The sequence below is a fragment of the Hydra viridissima genome, unplaced genomic scaffold, assembly GCF_058129835.1.
Source record: "Hydra viridissima isolate aposymbiotic clone 2 unplaced genomic scaffold, HvirCarnegie_v1 scaffold_6, whole genome shotgun sequence".
NCBI lineage: Eukaryota > Metazoa > Cnidaria > Hydrozoa > Anthoathecata > Hydridae > Hydra > Hydra viridissima.
Window position 1 is genome coordinate 14,038,141 of NW_028324305.1, and position 17,396 is coordinate 14,055,536.

The 17,396-nt window shown below is 29.0% G+C and overlaps 2 protein-coding genes across 3 annotated transcripts; one reads left to right on the top strand and one right to left on the bottom strand.

Annotated features, from left to right (window-relative positions):
* Positions 1–404: 404 nt before the first annotated feature.
* On the bottom strand, positions 405–17,177 carry LOC145196767 (immunoglobulin-binding protein 1-like). 2 transcript variants are annotated; one of them, XR_016453233.1, is made up of 12 exons: positions 17,004–17,177; positions 15,982–16,094; positions 15,738–15,822; positions 15,566–15,619; positions 11,309–11,425; positions 10,100–10,153; positions 9,869–9,938; positions 5,091–6,384; positions 4,937–5,043; positions 4,726–4,826; positions 4,154–4,251; positions 405–798 (listed from the first exon to the last, which is right to left on the bottom strand). XR_016453233.1 is itself a non-coding variant. In XM_090090043.1 (12 exons), exons 1-12 carry the CDS (start codon positions 17,175–17,177, stop codon positions 758–760), a joined length of 1,026 nt encoding a protein of 341 aa, XP_089946169.1. In that variant the 3' UTR covers positions 405–757. The 2 variants fall into 2 exon arrangements, 1 of the variants encoding a protein (XP_089946169.1); XM_090090043.1 differs by having other exon boundaries at positions 4,937–4,975; positions 6,305–6,384.
* Positions 11,946–14,773, top strand: LOC149887148 (uncharacterized). The gene is made up of 3 exons (XM_090090034.1): positions 11,946–12,416; positions 12,634–12,820; positions 13,039–14,773. The coding sequence occupies exons 1-3, from the start codon at positions 12,083–12,085 to the stop codon at positions 14,771–14,773; spliced, it is 2,256 nt and encodes a 751-aa protein (XP_089946160.1). The 5' UTR covers positions 11,946–12,082.
* Positions 17,178–17,396: the final 219 nt, after the last annotated feature.

Genomic DNA, 17,396 nt, shown 5'->3' on the forward strand with positions numbered 1-17,396 from the left:
TCTCAATTTTGAGTCAGGTAAATTTGAATCAATACTTAAACAATATCAACAACATTCAACAAGCCCAAATCGAAAAAATTCAGCATGAACTAAAATATTGCTTTGAATATAGGAATCAAGAATATGGAATTTTCAACGTGTACGCTCAGAATTTCTGATGTAACAGCTCTCCAGCCCTCGTTAGCGATATTGAATGGCCTTAACACCTGAATTATATAATAAAATGTTATAACTTATTATCAATGCAGACCATTGCTTTAAATCGTTGAGTTTAATTGTGCGGCAATGGGCCAAACTGACAATTAAAACTATGCGTTATGAGAGATGAGTGCAACCATCGTTTATAATGTAGAGTTGATGTAGCGACGGAAAGTAAGAAAAAAAAAAAAAAAAAAGAAAGTATGTTAAAAAACCCTTAAAACGAGTTGACAATTTATTTTTACGTAAACAAAAATAAATTACAAGATCAAAAAAATCAAAGTTATCACTTGCAAATTTTACCACGCCCTTTCGGGAAACACAAAACGTGAATAATAATGACTAAATTTACAAGAAGCTACCAGCGTTGATAGGCAGCAATAATTTATATATTTGCCGCTCCACAAATAATTTTAACAAACGATGAAGAAACAAAAATATATAGCAATCCAAGATAAATATATTTTAACCACAGAATATTCGAAGGTATCAGCAACGTAAAGTGCCAAGAATATTAATGGCGGTTTTCATCGTTTATTTTAAATAGCAGTTATCAAATCTATCCGTGTCGATCTTTATTTCCTTCTCCACGTCTGTGAGCTAAAAATAAAAAAAACTATGCATGCATGAATGTATGTATGTATGTATGTATGTATGTATGTATGTATGTATGTATGTATGTATGTATGTATGTATGTATGGATATATATATATATATATATATATATATATATATATATATATACATATATATATATACATACATACATATATATATATACAAAATAAATATGTATATACAATATATGACTAGGTCGATTGTACCATTTTTTTCGAATATCAAATTGAGTAATGTTGCAGTAAAAATGGTTTGCGGATTTGCATTTAAAGTTCTCAGTTATGGACTAAATTAGTTAACTTGCTTAAACATTTTGAATTTCAATCTTTGAAATTTTAAATTCCAAACAAGCTATCTCGTTTGAAAATATCTGGTTTTGGAAATATAATGCAACCAATAAAATGTTTGTTGTGTTACAGCTGCCAATCAAATTTAGCGTATCTGGCGATTGCAAAACAATTGAACAGATAAACATAAAATAGTAAACAGAAATTTCAACAAGAATTACAAATATCATCAACAAAAAAAAAAAAAAAAAATGCCGAAAGTTATAGTTACACCTATTACACGAAAAAAAAGCAAGTAAGAAGTTGTCCATGTGAATTATTGACGGAGCCAAGTACTTACAGACAGGTTATTCAATACTAATACTATGCTATTCATGTAAGGCAAACTGCAGATATTATAGACGTTACTGAGCAAATTTAAATTAATTTGAAATCAATTTGGGCTGCAGTGAATCCTAATCTACTTCTAATAACTGACAAATCTATTCCTAGAAAAGTAAAGGATCTTCTCATTCTAGTGAAAAATATTAATTGCAAGCATGGTAGAGCAAGAGTCGATGTTTCTGCTTGTAATTGCTCGTTGGATATCCTGCCTTGTCGTGATAAAATCTTATCGTGCAATAAAGAAAATTGCTTAGAAGAACATATTTTATGCATTTGCCCTCAAAATGTAAAAGTACCTCTTAAAGATAGAGTTTATCTTTGAGATCAGAGTCAGAAAATTGGTCAAAGGGAGCATATCAACTTTCTTCAGTTGATACAGTAGCTTTCAAATGAAGCAAAAGGATTTATAATAAGCGACAACAATCTCAAAAGGTAGTTAATAAAGCAGAATCTCTCATACAACATGCAAAGTCATCTGAAAAAACTGACAATTCAACTGAAACTGAGGTAAGCTTATTGTAATTTTATTGAAATATTTTAAGTACACGCAAATTAAAAACCCATTGTATGCTGCAATTTCTTTCAATAAAAAGCTGAATGGCAACCAATAAAGAATTTTCTAAAACACTACAAATTAGTTAAGTTTTCCAGGTTTGCTATAGAATTAGTCAGAAATGAGTGTTCATCAAACTTAGGTGCAACTCTTACAAATGCTTTACATGACATTAAACATATCTTGAGAATAGATGTTGATATCAATCACATCTTGATTGACAATTGCAAATTAGATAGGACTAAAGCGCAAGTAAAGATAGCTAGTAAAGGTAAATATTTAGAAAAAAAAATCAGTTAATTTGCCTTGGTATCGATAGCAAACTTGATCAGACCACTTGAACTTCTAGCATAATAAACTTACCAGAAGGAAAATTGCTCAAAAAATCAATTGCACCTGTACATCATTTCACATTTACTTATGAAGATGGAAAACCTACTGGAACCTATTTGACTTATAAGACAATTCCTATTATCAGCACAAATGATTTAGAACTTGCAAAAGAAACGTTCAGTGTTTTATAAGAATTTAACAATGTTATTAAAAAAGAAAACTGCATCTCAGTGGGTGTGCGCTACATCAAAACTTCCTTTAAGAGGTATTTTTAAAAAACTAGAAGGTATAACAACTGGACCAAGAAGCTTCAGTGGCCTTCTTGACCAAAGATTTGCTGAAAATATTCAGGCTATACATAAAGTTTTGTTTGTACCTGTCACATCCAATAGTTGATGGCTATATTCCAAAAGAAGAACTGAAAAAACCTTAGTAGTGATCAAAGACTTTTATTTGAATATTGCAAAGGAATGGGTCTGGTAATTTTGCTGATAAAAGGGCTGCTTACAAAATTGGCCCACTTAACCATGCAAAGTGGTTAACTCTAGCTATTAGCATTCTCTGTTTACATACAAGAGACAATTAACCAAAGTAGTCTTTAAAAAACTAGTCTACTTTAATGTTCAGGTTTATGCTCCAGCATGGTTTGAAATAAAGATATCATTTAAGCTGCACAACTCTCCTCATCTTCTTTTTTCTGCTGTCATTCAACTAAAAATTCTCCTATTTAATGATATGTATTGTGAAGCAGAAAATTAAAAACAATGCATTCTGCCTAAGACCTGAAAACATTTTTATGCCATGGTAAAGATGATGACAACAAGATCCAAAATCATAGTTTTCAGTCAATAGTGACTCTTAGACAAAGGTATCTTTTTAAATTATTTAATTGACTTAGCAACTTAACTAAAGAAATAATTTTATTATTTTAAACACAATCATAATCCACAATTGATCACAACTTTATTTTTACAGAATAAACATGACCAGTCTGTAAAATAAATTGAAAAAAAAACCTGAAACAAATTTTAATGCTAATCACTGGTATGAGTTGATTGACCTCTCTGCTCCAGACGTTACAAAACATCCTAATATGCAACATTTTCCCATCTCATTCCCTGAGTGTAGAGCGAACTGTTACACTAGTATCACAAGCATCCCATTAAGTTTACAGGTTTGAGAATCGACACAGCTGCATCTTGACAAAATTACTTAGAAGAAAGATGCATCAAGCATATATGTTTAAAGGATAGACAACTTTTTATAAATTTAGAATCATAAATGATAAAAATACATTTAGAAAACTTTTTAACATTTTCTCACAATTGAAAATTTTAGTTTTTACTTATGGCACTTTTTATAGCATTTTTTGTACAACCATAACAATCTTTAAAGTTATATCCACAAACCATTTTTCATCCAAAACCACTAAAATTTTTTGAGGTACCTTATTACTGCAACATTATGCAACAGGCTGGGGTAAAATTGACGTACCCTAATTTATATATATATATATATATATATATATATATATATATATATATATATATATATATATATATATATATATATATAGACACAACCAGAGTATTTGCATTAGTTGAAACTTTAACTTTTGATTAAATGCTTTTGTCTATAACTTTTTTTAAAAGTGGTATAAACAATTACTAGATTTTTGTTTCATTATAAATACTGCAGGAATTTCAGATTTTTTTTACATTTATTTTGTTGAAGGAAGCACTAAATATTTTATAAAATAATAATAAAAAAAAATCCTACTATCTTTCCACTCATCCCATGCTCTTTTGTTAGCAAGTTTATCTTCGTCTTCTTCTTCATCAGAATCTTTTTTTTCAGGTCGATTTACCTTATCTTTACTTTAAAAAGAATACAAATTTATGTAATAAAACCTTCAAATATTTATTAACTGTAATTTTGATTTTCATTAGCAGCATTTAATTTCATAATCATTATTTAACAGATAAGAAATATATTGCATGCAACATTTCTAACACTCGTACTTCACAATTCTGTGCAGAGAGAAGGGGAGAGGGGGTGATCAAAACTTCAGTTTTTTAAATTTTACCTAAAAGAAAATTTTTAATTTTTGTCCTCTTTAGATTATCTAAAATGGCAATCTTGAGAGGTTAAAATGGCCAAAATCAAAAAACCTTTAGAAAGAATTATTTTTTCTTTTAACATTGGAAAATTATATTATATTAGTAGACATTTGTCTCTTAAATAAAATTGCGAGGGAAAATGTCTATTTTAGCCATAGCAAATGGAATGATGGAGGATTTCCTTGTTGCTTAAGCTCAGTAATAATGCAGATTACAACTTAAAAATATTACTTGTATTCTAAAAGTATTTTTCCTTCTTTAATCTCCTTTTCAATACATTCTTCTATAGTCATTGATGGTAAATTTTGATAACCATAACCAATCACTTTACTCTAGAAGATCATCATTAATTACTTAAACATAATTGTAAAAAAGGATTATAAGTTAAAATTAAAATGTAATTGTAAACTTAATTAAAAGAAGTTAAAATGATTCTTTTTACCTCGATCATATCTCTTGTAATGAGTATTGGTTTCATAGGCTACAAACAAAAGGAAAAAGATTCTTTTTAACTTATTATTATGCTTCAAAACAAGAAATCCACCAACACTTTATTACTGGCGTTTAATACACACAGCAATGAAATTCACCAACACTTTATTACTAGCATTTAATACACACAGCAATGAAATCCACCAACACTTTATTACTAGCGTTTAATACACACAGCAATGAAATCCACCAACACTTTATTACTAGCGTTTAATACACACAGCAATGAAACCACTCTTGTACCACTATGGACCCTGTCAAATTGTCTTTTTTAAGCAGAAACATATTACTCTAAAACTTTGACATTTTTACACTTTATAGAAACTTGTTAGACATTTAACTAAAAATTTTGTATAAGCACCAATATTAGCAGCATTTAGTATAATTTAAATTAATTCAGAAATACATTTTAATATTGATAGGATTTTCACTAAATAATTGTTATTCATATAAAAAGATGTAATACGATAGACAAAATACGATATATACGAACAGTGTGTTTAGTCATTAATTATCAATATGTTATATATTTTACTATAAACACTTTACCAATAAATTGAAATCATGGTGCTCCTTATTGTGGTAACAATCAGCTGTTTCTATGATAATAATACTCATTAATAATCACAGTGAATGTTAATGAGTATTATCATACAATGTTATATCAAACTTTAAAATACAATTAATCACACATATAAATGTAGTTATTATTAGCATATACAATGAGTTGTTTTATAACTATTGTTGAAATGTCCCCTCAAAGATGGAACTCTATAAAATGCAATAGCTTATGTTCAAATGCTTAAGAACATACCTTTGTGTTTATACAAACTGCACAGTACTTAATTACAAAAAAATATGTATTAATCAAAAATAATTGTTCTTTAGTTCAAAAATGACAGATGTAAAAAATCTTGTTTACAAGTTTTACATAAAAAAAAAACAAAAAAAACAAAACAAAAAACAAAAAAAACAAAAAAAAAAAACATCACACAAGGAAAACTGTTAATGTATAACCTTAGAGTGAAAAATGTGCCAAAAATAACTGTGTATCATTTAATTAAAAGATTTGAAAGTGGACTGAGTGCAAAAAAAATGTTCAAAAAATAACTCAAAAAGAAGATTGAGTTCAGTTTGTTTTAAAGAATTGTTAACAATATTAAATGTACATTTGTTCAGCAAAATAAACTCAATTAGATTACTTTTTAAAACCTTTAAAAATGTTTTTCTGTAGTTCCATTTTTGAGGGAACATTAATTTAAAAGAAATTTATATTAATTTAAATATGTGAATCAAAACAAAGTGTAAGGATATATACCATTCGTTCTTTTCTTGGTGGAGCTGGTTCTATTTTCCCTTGTTTTAACTGCTTCATATGCTTCAAGATTGATAATTCACCTAATGATAAATTTTAAAATAGCTTGATAGCAGTGTTTAGTGTTTATCAATGCTTAGTCTTTAGTATTATATAAAATACTGGAAATGGTTACAAAATAACAATTTAGGAGGAAAAAAATTTAGTCTTGGAACAAAACAACTAATTTTTATAGGAAACATTCACTTTATATGTGAAACACTTAGTTTATATGAAAAACATTTACTTGTCTGGCAATCTATTGTCCTCTGCTATTATCATTTTTCTAAACTTAAAAAAGTTAAAACATAAGTCACATGATCAAGTCACATGATGCCAGAGAATTATCTAAATGTCAATTTTTGAAGTTTTTCTGGAGAATTTAAATTTAGTTAAATTTTTAAATGAAGATTTCTAAGATAAAATATTTGAAGAGGATATCAAATCATTTGAAACTATGTTGGATGTTTGTTTTCTTTGAAAAATCATGAGATTAAATTTACATAACAAAAAGAATTGCACAGCTTTTTAAATGATTTGATATCCTCTTCAAATTTCTGATACGATATCCTCTTGATTTGATATCCTTTTCAAGTATTATATATGTAATGTTTTAATAAGATGTAATCAATTTACTAATTGTAAAATTACTTTTGCTTTTCTTTGGAGGAAATTTCATGTATTACATGTGGAAAATTTTGAAAAGTCAAAAGAAAGTTTAAAAAATAGATAAATTCAGCACACCTATCAATTAGTAATGCCTCAAAGGAGAAAAACTTTGTTCATTTGACAATTATCATGTTTTCAAATATTGTGAAGGATGTGCAAAAAACTTTATTCTATAACACAAAGGGGGGTTTAACTACTATACAAAAGATTGTAAAAATATTTTTATTGTAACTGAAAATTTGTTTTAGAGAGAAACCAAAGCAACCTTTTAAAATGATAAGCTCATTGATGGAAGAAAGAGAAATTATAAGTTTGTATAAAAACATTGTTGAAACATCTGAAAATGAAAACCCTAATGTTTCTGAAAATGATCTGACGAATAACATATAAAAAATATGCTTAAGCTTTATCTTCGCATACACTTATTTTCATTAACTAGAAATATTGTTCAGTTGCACAAAAGAAAAAAGAAAAATCTTTTTGCAAAACAATCAAAAAAAGCATCTCAGAAAATTCGTTTACAAGAAAAAAAAGTACTTAATATTCAAAGAAAGCAGTCTTTGTAATATAACAACAACAAAAAAAAAGTTATATATTTTTTAAGTTTTAGCAGAGTTTCATCAAAAATGATGCAAGATGGCACACATTTCTTAACCAGAGTTTCATCAACAATGGAGCAAGATTGTACATGTTTTGTTTTGTTTCTAGTAAGATGTACAATTGAGCACTGTATTCTCAATGCATTTAGTTGATAATTTAACTAATGTATTGTAGGATTAACATTTCTTCTTCCGAAAACATGATGTCTTCAAAAATGTTCCTCTAATACATTTTGACTGAAACCCTTACTAAGAAGATAATGCGTGCCAGCACTTGATAAGTATTTTGTTACCTCATTAAAAGAATATGATGTAATTCTAAGACCCTCATAGATTTGGGAAGACAAAAACATTCTCTCTCATCCATCATTTGAGAAAACATCAACACATTTAAAAGCATTTTCTTTCAAAAGTTTTAAATAATTTAGAAAATTTTCTTGTTAAACTTTCTGATTGGTTTCGTACTTTCATACAATAAAAAAAATATATCAGCAAGCTTGCACAATGCAGTTTTATGCATATAAGCAGTGTAATAATTTTCAATTACGTGCCGCTGTTTCATTTAAAATTTGGGTAGCCAATCAAAGTTTCATTACAGAATATGGTGTTAAGTTAAATGGTTTAGATGTAAATTTTGGGATTAACTATGTTCTAGTTCATTTTTAAATAGTTTGTTTTCAATATTTTCAAAACCAAACAATATCATTTCCATTCCACATGTGACAAGTTAAATTTTCACTTAAGCCTAATAAGGAGAAAATTGAATTCACTACACAGGATGTGCATGGTATTTAACAATCAAATCATGGTTTTTGAAAAATGAAATTCTTCTAGGAAATACTGACTGGATTTGAATAAAACCAACTGCATTTTAAAAATAGATTAATCTTTTTGCCTTTATTTAATGAAATCACCTTGCACATGAATTTCTGCTTCAACATGGCCACAGAACCTGGTGAATCTATTGATGATTGCTTTCTTTGACAAGGCTTTGAATTTTTTCTTGATAATAGTGACCAACTCCTCCTTAGTATTACATCGAGACTTATTGGTCTGTCTTTCAATTAAGCCCCACACAAAAAAGTCCATGACTTCCAAAACTTCTTTTCTCTTTTAAGGCTAACATAATTTTGCAGTTTTGTTTTTTGTACTAAATATTTGTAAATCTATTTTTGAAAGTTAGAACATTTGCTACATAAAAAAGAAAGTGTCACAATATTTTGGTTTTAAACAATGCTTGTGGACTAAGAACTCTTCTTGCAAGACAGTTGAATTAATTTCAGTTAGAACATAGTGACATTTAAGTTCACTTGAGGTTATATTTGTTAATCCAAGCCATACCTAAAGACATTATTCACCCTTCCTAAGTATTGCTTCATGAAAAAATGTTCACTTGGAAGGACCTAACCAGGAAAAATGCAACGATAGACAAAACATTCATCAAAAATGATTTTATAAGTAGGAACCAAAAAATGCTCTATAAATTTTTTGAATGACCTTTTCTTATGACAAGTTACCACCCAATTATCTGCTAATTTGAGCCTATTTGCTCTATTTTTAAATTCTAAGAAACCTTTTTAGCATAAGGAGTTAAAATTTTTATCACTTGCTGTGTCTTGTGCAATTTTCATCACTTTTTATGAAAGTTTTTAGTTGGTATTGCAAATAACTTTAAAAAGTTATTTGCAATACCAACTAAAAAATTGCATAGAATATATATAATAACTTTAAAATACAATAATATACAGTAACTTTAAAAAGTTATTTACAATAACAACTAAAAACTTCCATAAAAAGTGATGAAAATTCACAACAGCCAAATGTAAATATTAATATATCGCTTAAATAAAGTTTGTTTTTTTTTTCTCTGAAATATAACAAGCCAAAAATTTTAATAATCATAGATTTTTTTCTGTATGGTAGGTAATGTAAATATTTGTATTAATTTTTAATTTGTATTGTTTGTAATGGTTTGTTTTTTTTTTATCTATTTAACGGCTTACTTGTTAATTCAATATCATCTAGATTGAGCACATGACCCAAATTTACAGAACTCTAAGTACAAACAAAGAGATTGCCAGACCAGAGTTTACTTCTACAGACTGTTTTGTATGAGAAACACTCACTTTACATTGGAAAGTAATTGTAAAACTATTTACCACTTTAAAAATCACAATGCATAAAATATGCACACACAAAAAATTGTTACTTGATTACATTTGAATATAATTTTTGATCTGAAACAAATTTTGTAACTTACTTTCAATCAAAGGAATATTTTCAATTGATTTATTTATCCATAATTTCAGCCAATCAATATAAAACTTTCTCTAAAAAATAATATTAATTAATATAGAAATTTTAAAAAGTAAATATAGAAAGTTAATATAGAAATTTTAAAAAATATTTATAAATAAATTATTAAGATATTTTAAATTAAGAATTAGAGTTCTTAAATCATTTATATTTTAAAATAAAACAATTTACAAACCATTTGATCTTCATCAATAGTTTGTGGAGATTTTTCCAAACAGGATTGTACAATCTTAGAAATAAAGATTTGAAACCAAAAAAAAATATTCACCACTGAAATCACTAAAAGAACTAGAGACAGTTTTGATAGAACAATTGACAAAATTTCCATTAGAACACATTCAATCTGTAAATTACCGCCAAAAGGGGGTCCTACTCCTTATTAGAATAAATTTGTTTTAGAAGGTGTTTCCATTATTTTGTCCAACACCAATATATACAGAGGGGTGCAAAAAAAAAAAAAAAAACCACACTCAATTTTTTAATTAAAAAAAACCAACAAAAAAGGTTTAAACTCATATAATAAAAGTAATGTAAGAGAATTTAGATAGAAATGCATATGATATTGTATATTGCATATAATAAAAAGAAATTAGGATTGGTGAAGTATTTTTCAAGTTTTAGCTGTATTAGTACTTAATTAACCATCCTTTATTTTTTATGACTTCCAACCAATGAAAATAATTTGGGACAGTTCATCTTCATTTGTTACCTATGATCTTTCAATTTTCTATCCAATATAGACCAAAGGTTTTCTATTGGATTTAAATCAGGAGACTGTGCTGGCCAAGACATAATTGGTATCAATTTAGATTCTAGATATCTTTTATTCAACCATGCTGTATGTTTGAAATCCTTATCCTGTTGAAAGATGTAGTCACCATTAAGAAAAAGTTCTTTTACATTTGGTCCAAGTTGTTTAAATAAGATTTTGTGATACAAATGCTGGTACATGTTTTCTATCACCCGGTAAAGCTTTCCAACTTTGTGTGCACTAAAACAACGCCAAACATTGATCTTTTTGTCATGTTTAATAATTGCGTTGCATTTTTGAGGGTTGAATTTTTCTCCAACTAATTTCCAACAGTGAGATCAACTATTATAAAACAAGACAAAAGGAGACTCGTCACTCCAAATAACTTTAGTCCATTGTTCACATGTCCAATCTTTGTGCTCAACACACCACTTTAATCTTTTTTTGCAATTGATTTCACTAATAAATATTTTTTTTGTTTGTTTTTCTAGAAAAAAATTCACCTGATGCTTTTATTCAATGAGATATTTTCCTTTTTGAGATATTAGTAATGTTCAAATCAAGTTTTATCTTTATTTTTTTGCACATCACTGTATGTATATATAAAAATAGACAAACACTTATTATAATCACCTTGATATTTTTTATTATGTTATCATTTTCTTTGAACCTTTGAATTTTTTCCTCTCGAGTTTGTTTTTGATTTCTAACTTGCTCTTCAAAGTCTCTTTGTAAATATGGACGGAGGTCCTTTAATAAGATTAAACCAATAAAACTTCACAAAAATTAATTCAACAGTAACAAATATTCAAGATTTGTTAATTAATACTATAACATTTTAAATGTATATACTTTTACTACGTAGACAACATTTTCATTATTTGTCCAGTTAAGGGGGCATCCATAAAGTACGTACGCAGGTATGGGGGGAGGGGGGGTTACCAAAAAACGTACAAATGCGTACAAGGGGAGGGGGGGTTTCAAGACAGCGAGTACGTACGCAGTTTGACAATCTTTCTCTGGAGATGTTTTTAAAACTTGATCTGTACAAAAAGCAATGAACTTTTCGAATGTAAAAAATCTTTTTTTTATATACGCAACCTGGTTTTTATCTTTTCAATTAAAACGTTACAACAAGTTAATTTTTTATTATTTTAAATTAATATTTTATTATTAACTTTTTATTAACAATGTAATACTTCAAATTTTAATGCTAATAGAAACCAACACCTTTTATTGCGAAATGTGACTGCAATTAATTTGGGTCAGGTTATTTTTTTTACGTTCTTCGCTTTAACGACACTGAATCTTATGATTAAATCGTTTATTTCCAAATAAACAAAAACTTTTATCTTTCCATTCAAATAACTGAATACGTTGCAACAAAAAAAACTGCTTATTTCCAAGATGTCGAACGAATTTGTTGGGAACGAGAAAAAGTATCTTCAGCTCCTTGAGTTATATAACAAAGCATATTCAACACTTGAAAAACAAAAGCAGTATCAGCACGCACAGGAATTGTGGAAAATAGTAAAATATGATCAGTCTTTGTATGAAAAAAAAGTAAACGAATTAAAAGTGAAAGCAACAAAGTCAAAAGGATCAATCATGTCATTCTGGGGAAATACTTTATCACCGCCTAGCAAAAAGAAAAAAGATATCCATCCAGTGCCGTCTTCGTCAAATAAAATACAAAGTTTTCCGAACGCAACTACGGCAGAACCTGAAAGGATTGAACTTAGTAAGCCATTTTTTGTGATAATTTACAAACTTTTTCTCTCGTGATTTTTTATATATTGAAATCAACCGAATTGGTAATTTAACTACCTTGTACGACTATATTGCAATCGCATAGTTTTATTCATTATAATTGGACAACTTGACCAATTTCTCTACATCCAATCTCTATAACTGTCAAGAATTTATAATAGTTTATTTTTGGGTATTTCCTAATTTAGATTTAACATCAAACGAGAAGGAAAGAGCAAATCCGGCGCAAGTTAAAAGTCGGAAGAAAATCTCAGATCTTGAATCACAGCTTTCATCCTTGATAATCTTACGCGATTCTGGTTTGTCTACCGTAACTAGGAAACAATTAGACAATGTGAAAGAAAGCATAAGTAGAGAAAAAACAAACTTGGACAGGTAAATGTTAAGCGATATATCGAATAGAGCTTAGAAGTATAGAAAGACGTCTTGGCCATAAAAACCAAACTTTTAAGCAGGCAGCAACTTTCAAAATTTTGTTTTTCAAATTGTCAATAAGAATTTCTAATTGAGGGTTTACAAAGTTCGCAGAATCCAGGTAACCTTAAGTATAGAAGGTTTTATAATCAAAGATTTGTGTAATATTTTGTTTTCAGATTGATTCGTGAATCGGCACGACAAAGAAAACGGAGACAAAAACTTAAAGAGAGCATCGAAACAGTTTGTCAAAACAACCCTGAAGTATCAAGTGCTTTGAAACAGTTTATGCAAAACCATCCTGGACGACCACGGCTCGAAATTGATCAACCAGAACTTTTATCAACAATCATAAAAGTTGTGCAAAGTTCATCAGCAGCAGACGAGCGTCGAAGAACAGAATGTCTTCGCAGTGTCTCCACTTTGGATGATCTTCAGAAAGAGCTGACGAAAATAGGCATCAACTTGAGTAGAAGTGGTTTGTACCTTCGTCTTTTACCACGACGTGAAAACACTTCTGAAGGAAAAAAGCATGTAAACACAGTTCCTGTGAAGCTACTACGTCCAGAAAATTCACTGCGAAAAAGAAATAATGATAGAATGTTTGCCAAATCTTTTATTGATGACATGTTTGAAGTTTGCAAATTGTTTGGACCAAAAACTGTGCTTTTCATGTCCAATGATGATAAAGCCAGGGTACCGTTGGGTCTTACTGCTGCAAGCCTTCAAGCGCCGTTGCTGATGCATATGGAATACAAGGTCAAACTTATGGATCATGACTTTGTCGTTGGCCCACAGCACAAGTTAATCCCATCGGTTTATGGCATATGCGAAGTTAACAATAATGGAAATGTATCCTACAGTGGAGACACTTTCATACGCATAAGAAGTGGGAAACACGATACATCGAATGCTTTTACTCATGCTTTTGATGTTAGGGAGCTTTTTGAAACCAAGTTGGTTAGACGTAAACCAATTATGTTAATGGAGACTGATGGAGCTCAAGATGAGGCACCACGCTTCCCTAAAACGTTAGCAACTGCTGTTGATCTCTTCCGCTTGCTGGATTTAGATGTCTTGCTTCATGGTGTGAATGCAGCTGGGCTTTCAGCCTTCAACCCGATTGAAAGAAGAATGGCACCTCTTTCTCTTGATTTGGCTGGAATAGTTCTTCCCCATGATTATTTTGGCAATCACCTTGATTCTTCTGGGAAGACAATCAACCAAGAACTGGAGGTAGAAAATTTTCAAAAAGCGGCTGACGTTTTATCCCAAGTTTGGGAGAAAACCGTCATCGACGGTTACCATGTTAATTGCCGGGCAGTACCAGTTGGAAAAGCATATAAACCGCCGAATCCTGATCCTGTTTGGGTAGAGAAACATTGCCAGCAATCGCGATATTGTCTACAAATTGTGAAATGCCAGGACAAGTTATGTTGTTCATCGTTTGAAACAAATTGGCTGAATACCATCCCCCAACGTTTCATTCCATTTCCGGCCATCTACGAGTACTGCGAGAATGGTTACAAAGCGATGGAACCGTCTCGATATTTTAAAAACGTATTAAACCATTCAAACTTTGCACCTCTGACGCATAGGCTTTTGCTACAAGACATACCTACAGAAGGCTTAAAGTACAAAATTATACCATTTGATCTGTATTGTCCATCATTGGAAAAAAAGCTTTTAAACGGAATTTGCGACAAATGCAATAAATACTGGCCGAGCGAGGCAGCAATGAAACGGCACAAGAAAGCACACAAAAAACAAAAGATAAAGATTGATATGGAGAGTGATTTAAGTGAAAGTGAAGAAGTCAGTGAGAAGATTACTAATGAAAGATTAGAAGCAGAGTTCATGCCTGTTTTCCATAACATTTTCAATTTATTTAAGATACCATTTGTGGAAATATAAATAGCTAAATTTAAAATACTCGCAACACGAATCCTTTCTAAATCATTTTTTTTTCCTTTCGTTAATAACTGCCCATTTTTTAGTTAAGTACAGAAAAATCTCTAACTAAAAATGTTGATCTTTTTTGTATTTAATGTTTTGAAAACTTTTTTTTTTTGGGTGGGTGGGTGGGTGGGGAGGTCATACTTTTTTAATAAATAACGCGTACGTACGCAGAGGGGGAGGGGGTGGTTAAAAGCGTACAAGTGCGTACAAGGGGGGAGGGGGGGTCCAAAAGCATTAGTTTTACTGCGTACGTAATTTATGGACGTCCCCTAAACTGAAACTTTTACAGAAGATGAATTAAAATAAAATAAAAATTCTGAATTTTTAAATTCAAAAATTCTGAATTTTTATTTTAAAAATACTTATTAAGAATGAAAAACTCTTGCAAACGTTAATGAGAAGCAGCCAAGAGAAATTTCAGGCCCCGGGGAAGTTTTCTTAAGGGGCCCTCATTATGATCAATTATATACCCAGGACCAAAAGAAGCGTGCTCTGGTCATTGAAAATTAAAAATAAAAATTAATCAAACCTTTTAAAAGTCAAAACCATTTACATCTTTTAAAAATTACTTTTAAAAATTATTTGTAGACACAAGGGGCCCTGGGAATCTTCCCCGTCCAATATACATATACATATATGTATATATATATATATATATATATATATATATATATATATATATATATATATATATATATATATATATATATATATATATATATATATATATGGAGAAAAAAGACTTACTATTTTTGTAATTCCATAACTTTGGCACCGCTTTAAATAGTCTTGAAAATATACCTGGATAAATAGCAAACTAATCAGGAAAAAAATCAAATAATTTTGAATTTGTGTTAAAATTTTAACCATTTAAACATTTGCAATAACTTTTTTGTTTCTTTTATGTAACAACAAAAACCTTAGAATTTTTCACAGCCGTTTTTCTTTCATTTGACATGATTTTCATGTAAAGCTCACCGAGAAATGCAGGCAGAAGAAACAACCTGAAGAAAATAAATTTTAAGGTTTTAAGAAAAAAGAAGCATTGAGATACTTAAAAAAAAATCAATAAAAAATTTTAATTCAAAAGAAACCATTATTTAAAAGCCATAAAGTATGCAAATATATATAAAAGGTTTATTAAATGCTTAAAAGTCATTTACTTTAAATTTTCAGTAGAAACTTCATCAATAGTTTCATTTGAGCTGAAAAGTCCAAGCAGGTTGACCATATGAGTGCATCGTACAAGGCATTTTATACAGTCTTCCATTTTGCTCTGTTAAATATAAAAAAGAAATTTGTGTATTTTAAAAAGTGAAATTAATTAAGATTTATGCAAAGAAAAAGAAAAAGATTTTGAAAGATATTAGTTTCTTTATTATCATTTGAATATTACTAGACATTTAATAATTCATTTACTCACAAAAAGGAGGCACTCAATTGACTGCAACAAAATGACTAGTACCAAAAAAATTGCACAGCAATAACTGACAATAAAATGACAACTCTAATTAACAAATGATTGAATGATTTGAATTAGCTTTTTAGCAGACATTCATTTTGATGATGAGACTTTTTTGTTAGAAGTCAATTTGTAACATTTTACTATAGGACTCTTGTAATAATCTTTTAGTGATATATTTAAAAAGCAGATTACTTAAAGTACCACAGTATTTTTACTAACTTACACAAGCAAAACTGGTTTTCATAACTAGAAGCAGATCATAGAAAACTAATGAAAAAACCATAAAATATTTGCATAGTTTTAACGACTGGAAAATATTCATAAAAAAAAAAATGAAAAAGTTCAAATTGCTTCCATGGCATTCTTTACTTGTGTGGTATTTTTGGTTTTTTTTAGAAAAAATTTAAGCTTGAAAATTGGTAATTTAAAAATCACAGCAGCAAATTTTTGATTAAAGTCATTAAAACCTAACAGCAATTTTATCATTTTAACAAAAAATGCTAGCTTTAGAATATTCTAGTGTCCAGTGTTTTAAGAGAATTGCTTTTTTTTTTTTTTTTATCATTTTAACTTTAACAAAAAATGATAGCTTTAAAATATTTTAGCAGCCAGTGCTTTTTACTTTTTTTAAGAAAAAAAGAATGCAATAATTCATATTTATGAACTGGCATATGCAAATTTTAACTACCTTATTTGGAGTCACAAAAGATCAAACCTCACCTGCAATGCTAATGTATCTTCATCACTATCTTCTATACTTTGAAACAACTTCCACCCAATATTAAATAGATCAGCAAGCTTTTGAGGAGCTTCTTCTTCATTAAATGAGGATGCCATATTTTGAGTAAAAATATTCTTTTTCAAAACTTTAAAATGAATATCAAGTACAATCATGCAGCTTGGATTAGTAAAATAATGATTAAATAGTAAGTCAGATGAGAAAATAAGACACCATACATATGAATAACATTTTAAACCTGATTACTTTAGTTTATAATAATATATTCAATACATCATTTAAAGTGCCTTGCTACACGTCAGCAATTCTGAGGATAACAAAAATTTCATGAGTTTTGAGACTAAAATAATGGTCTCTTTTTTTTTACAGTAAAA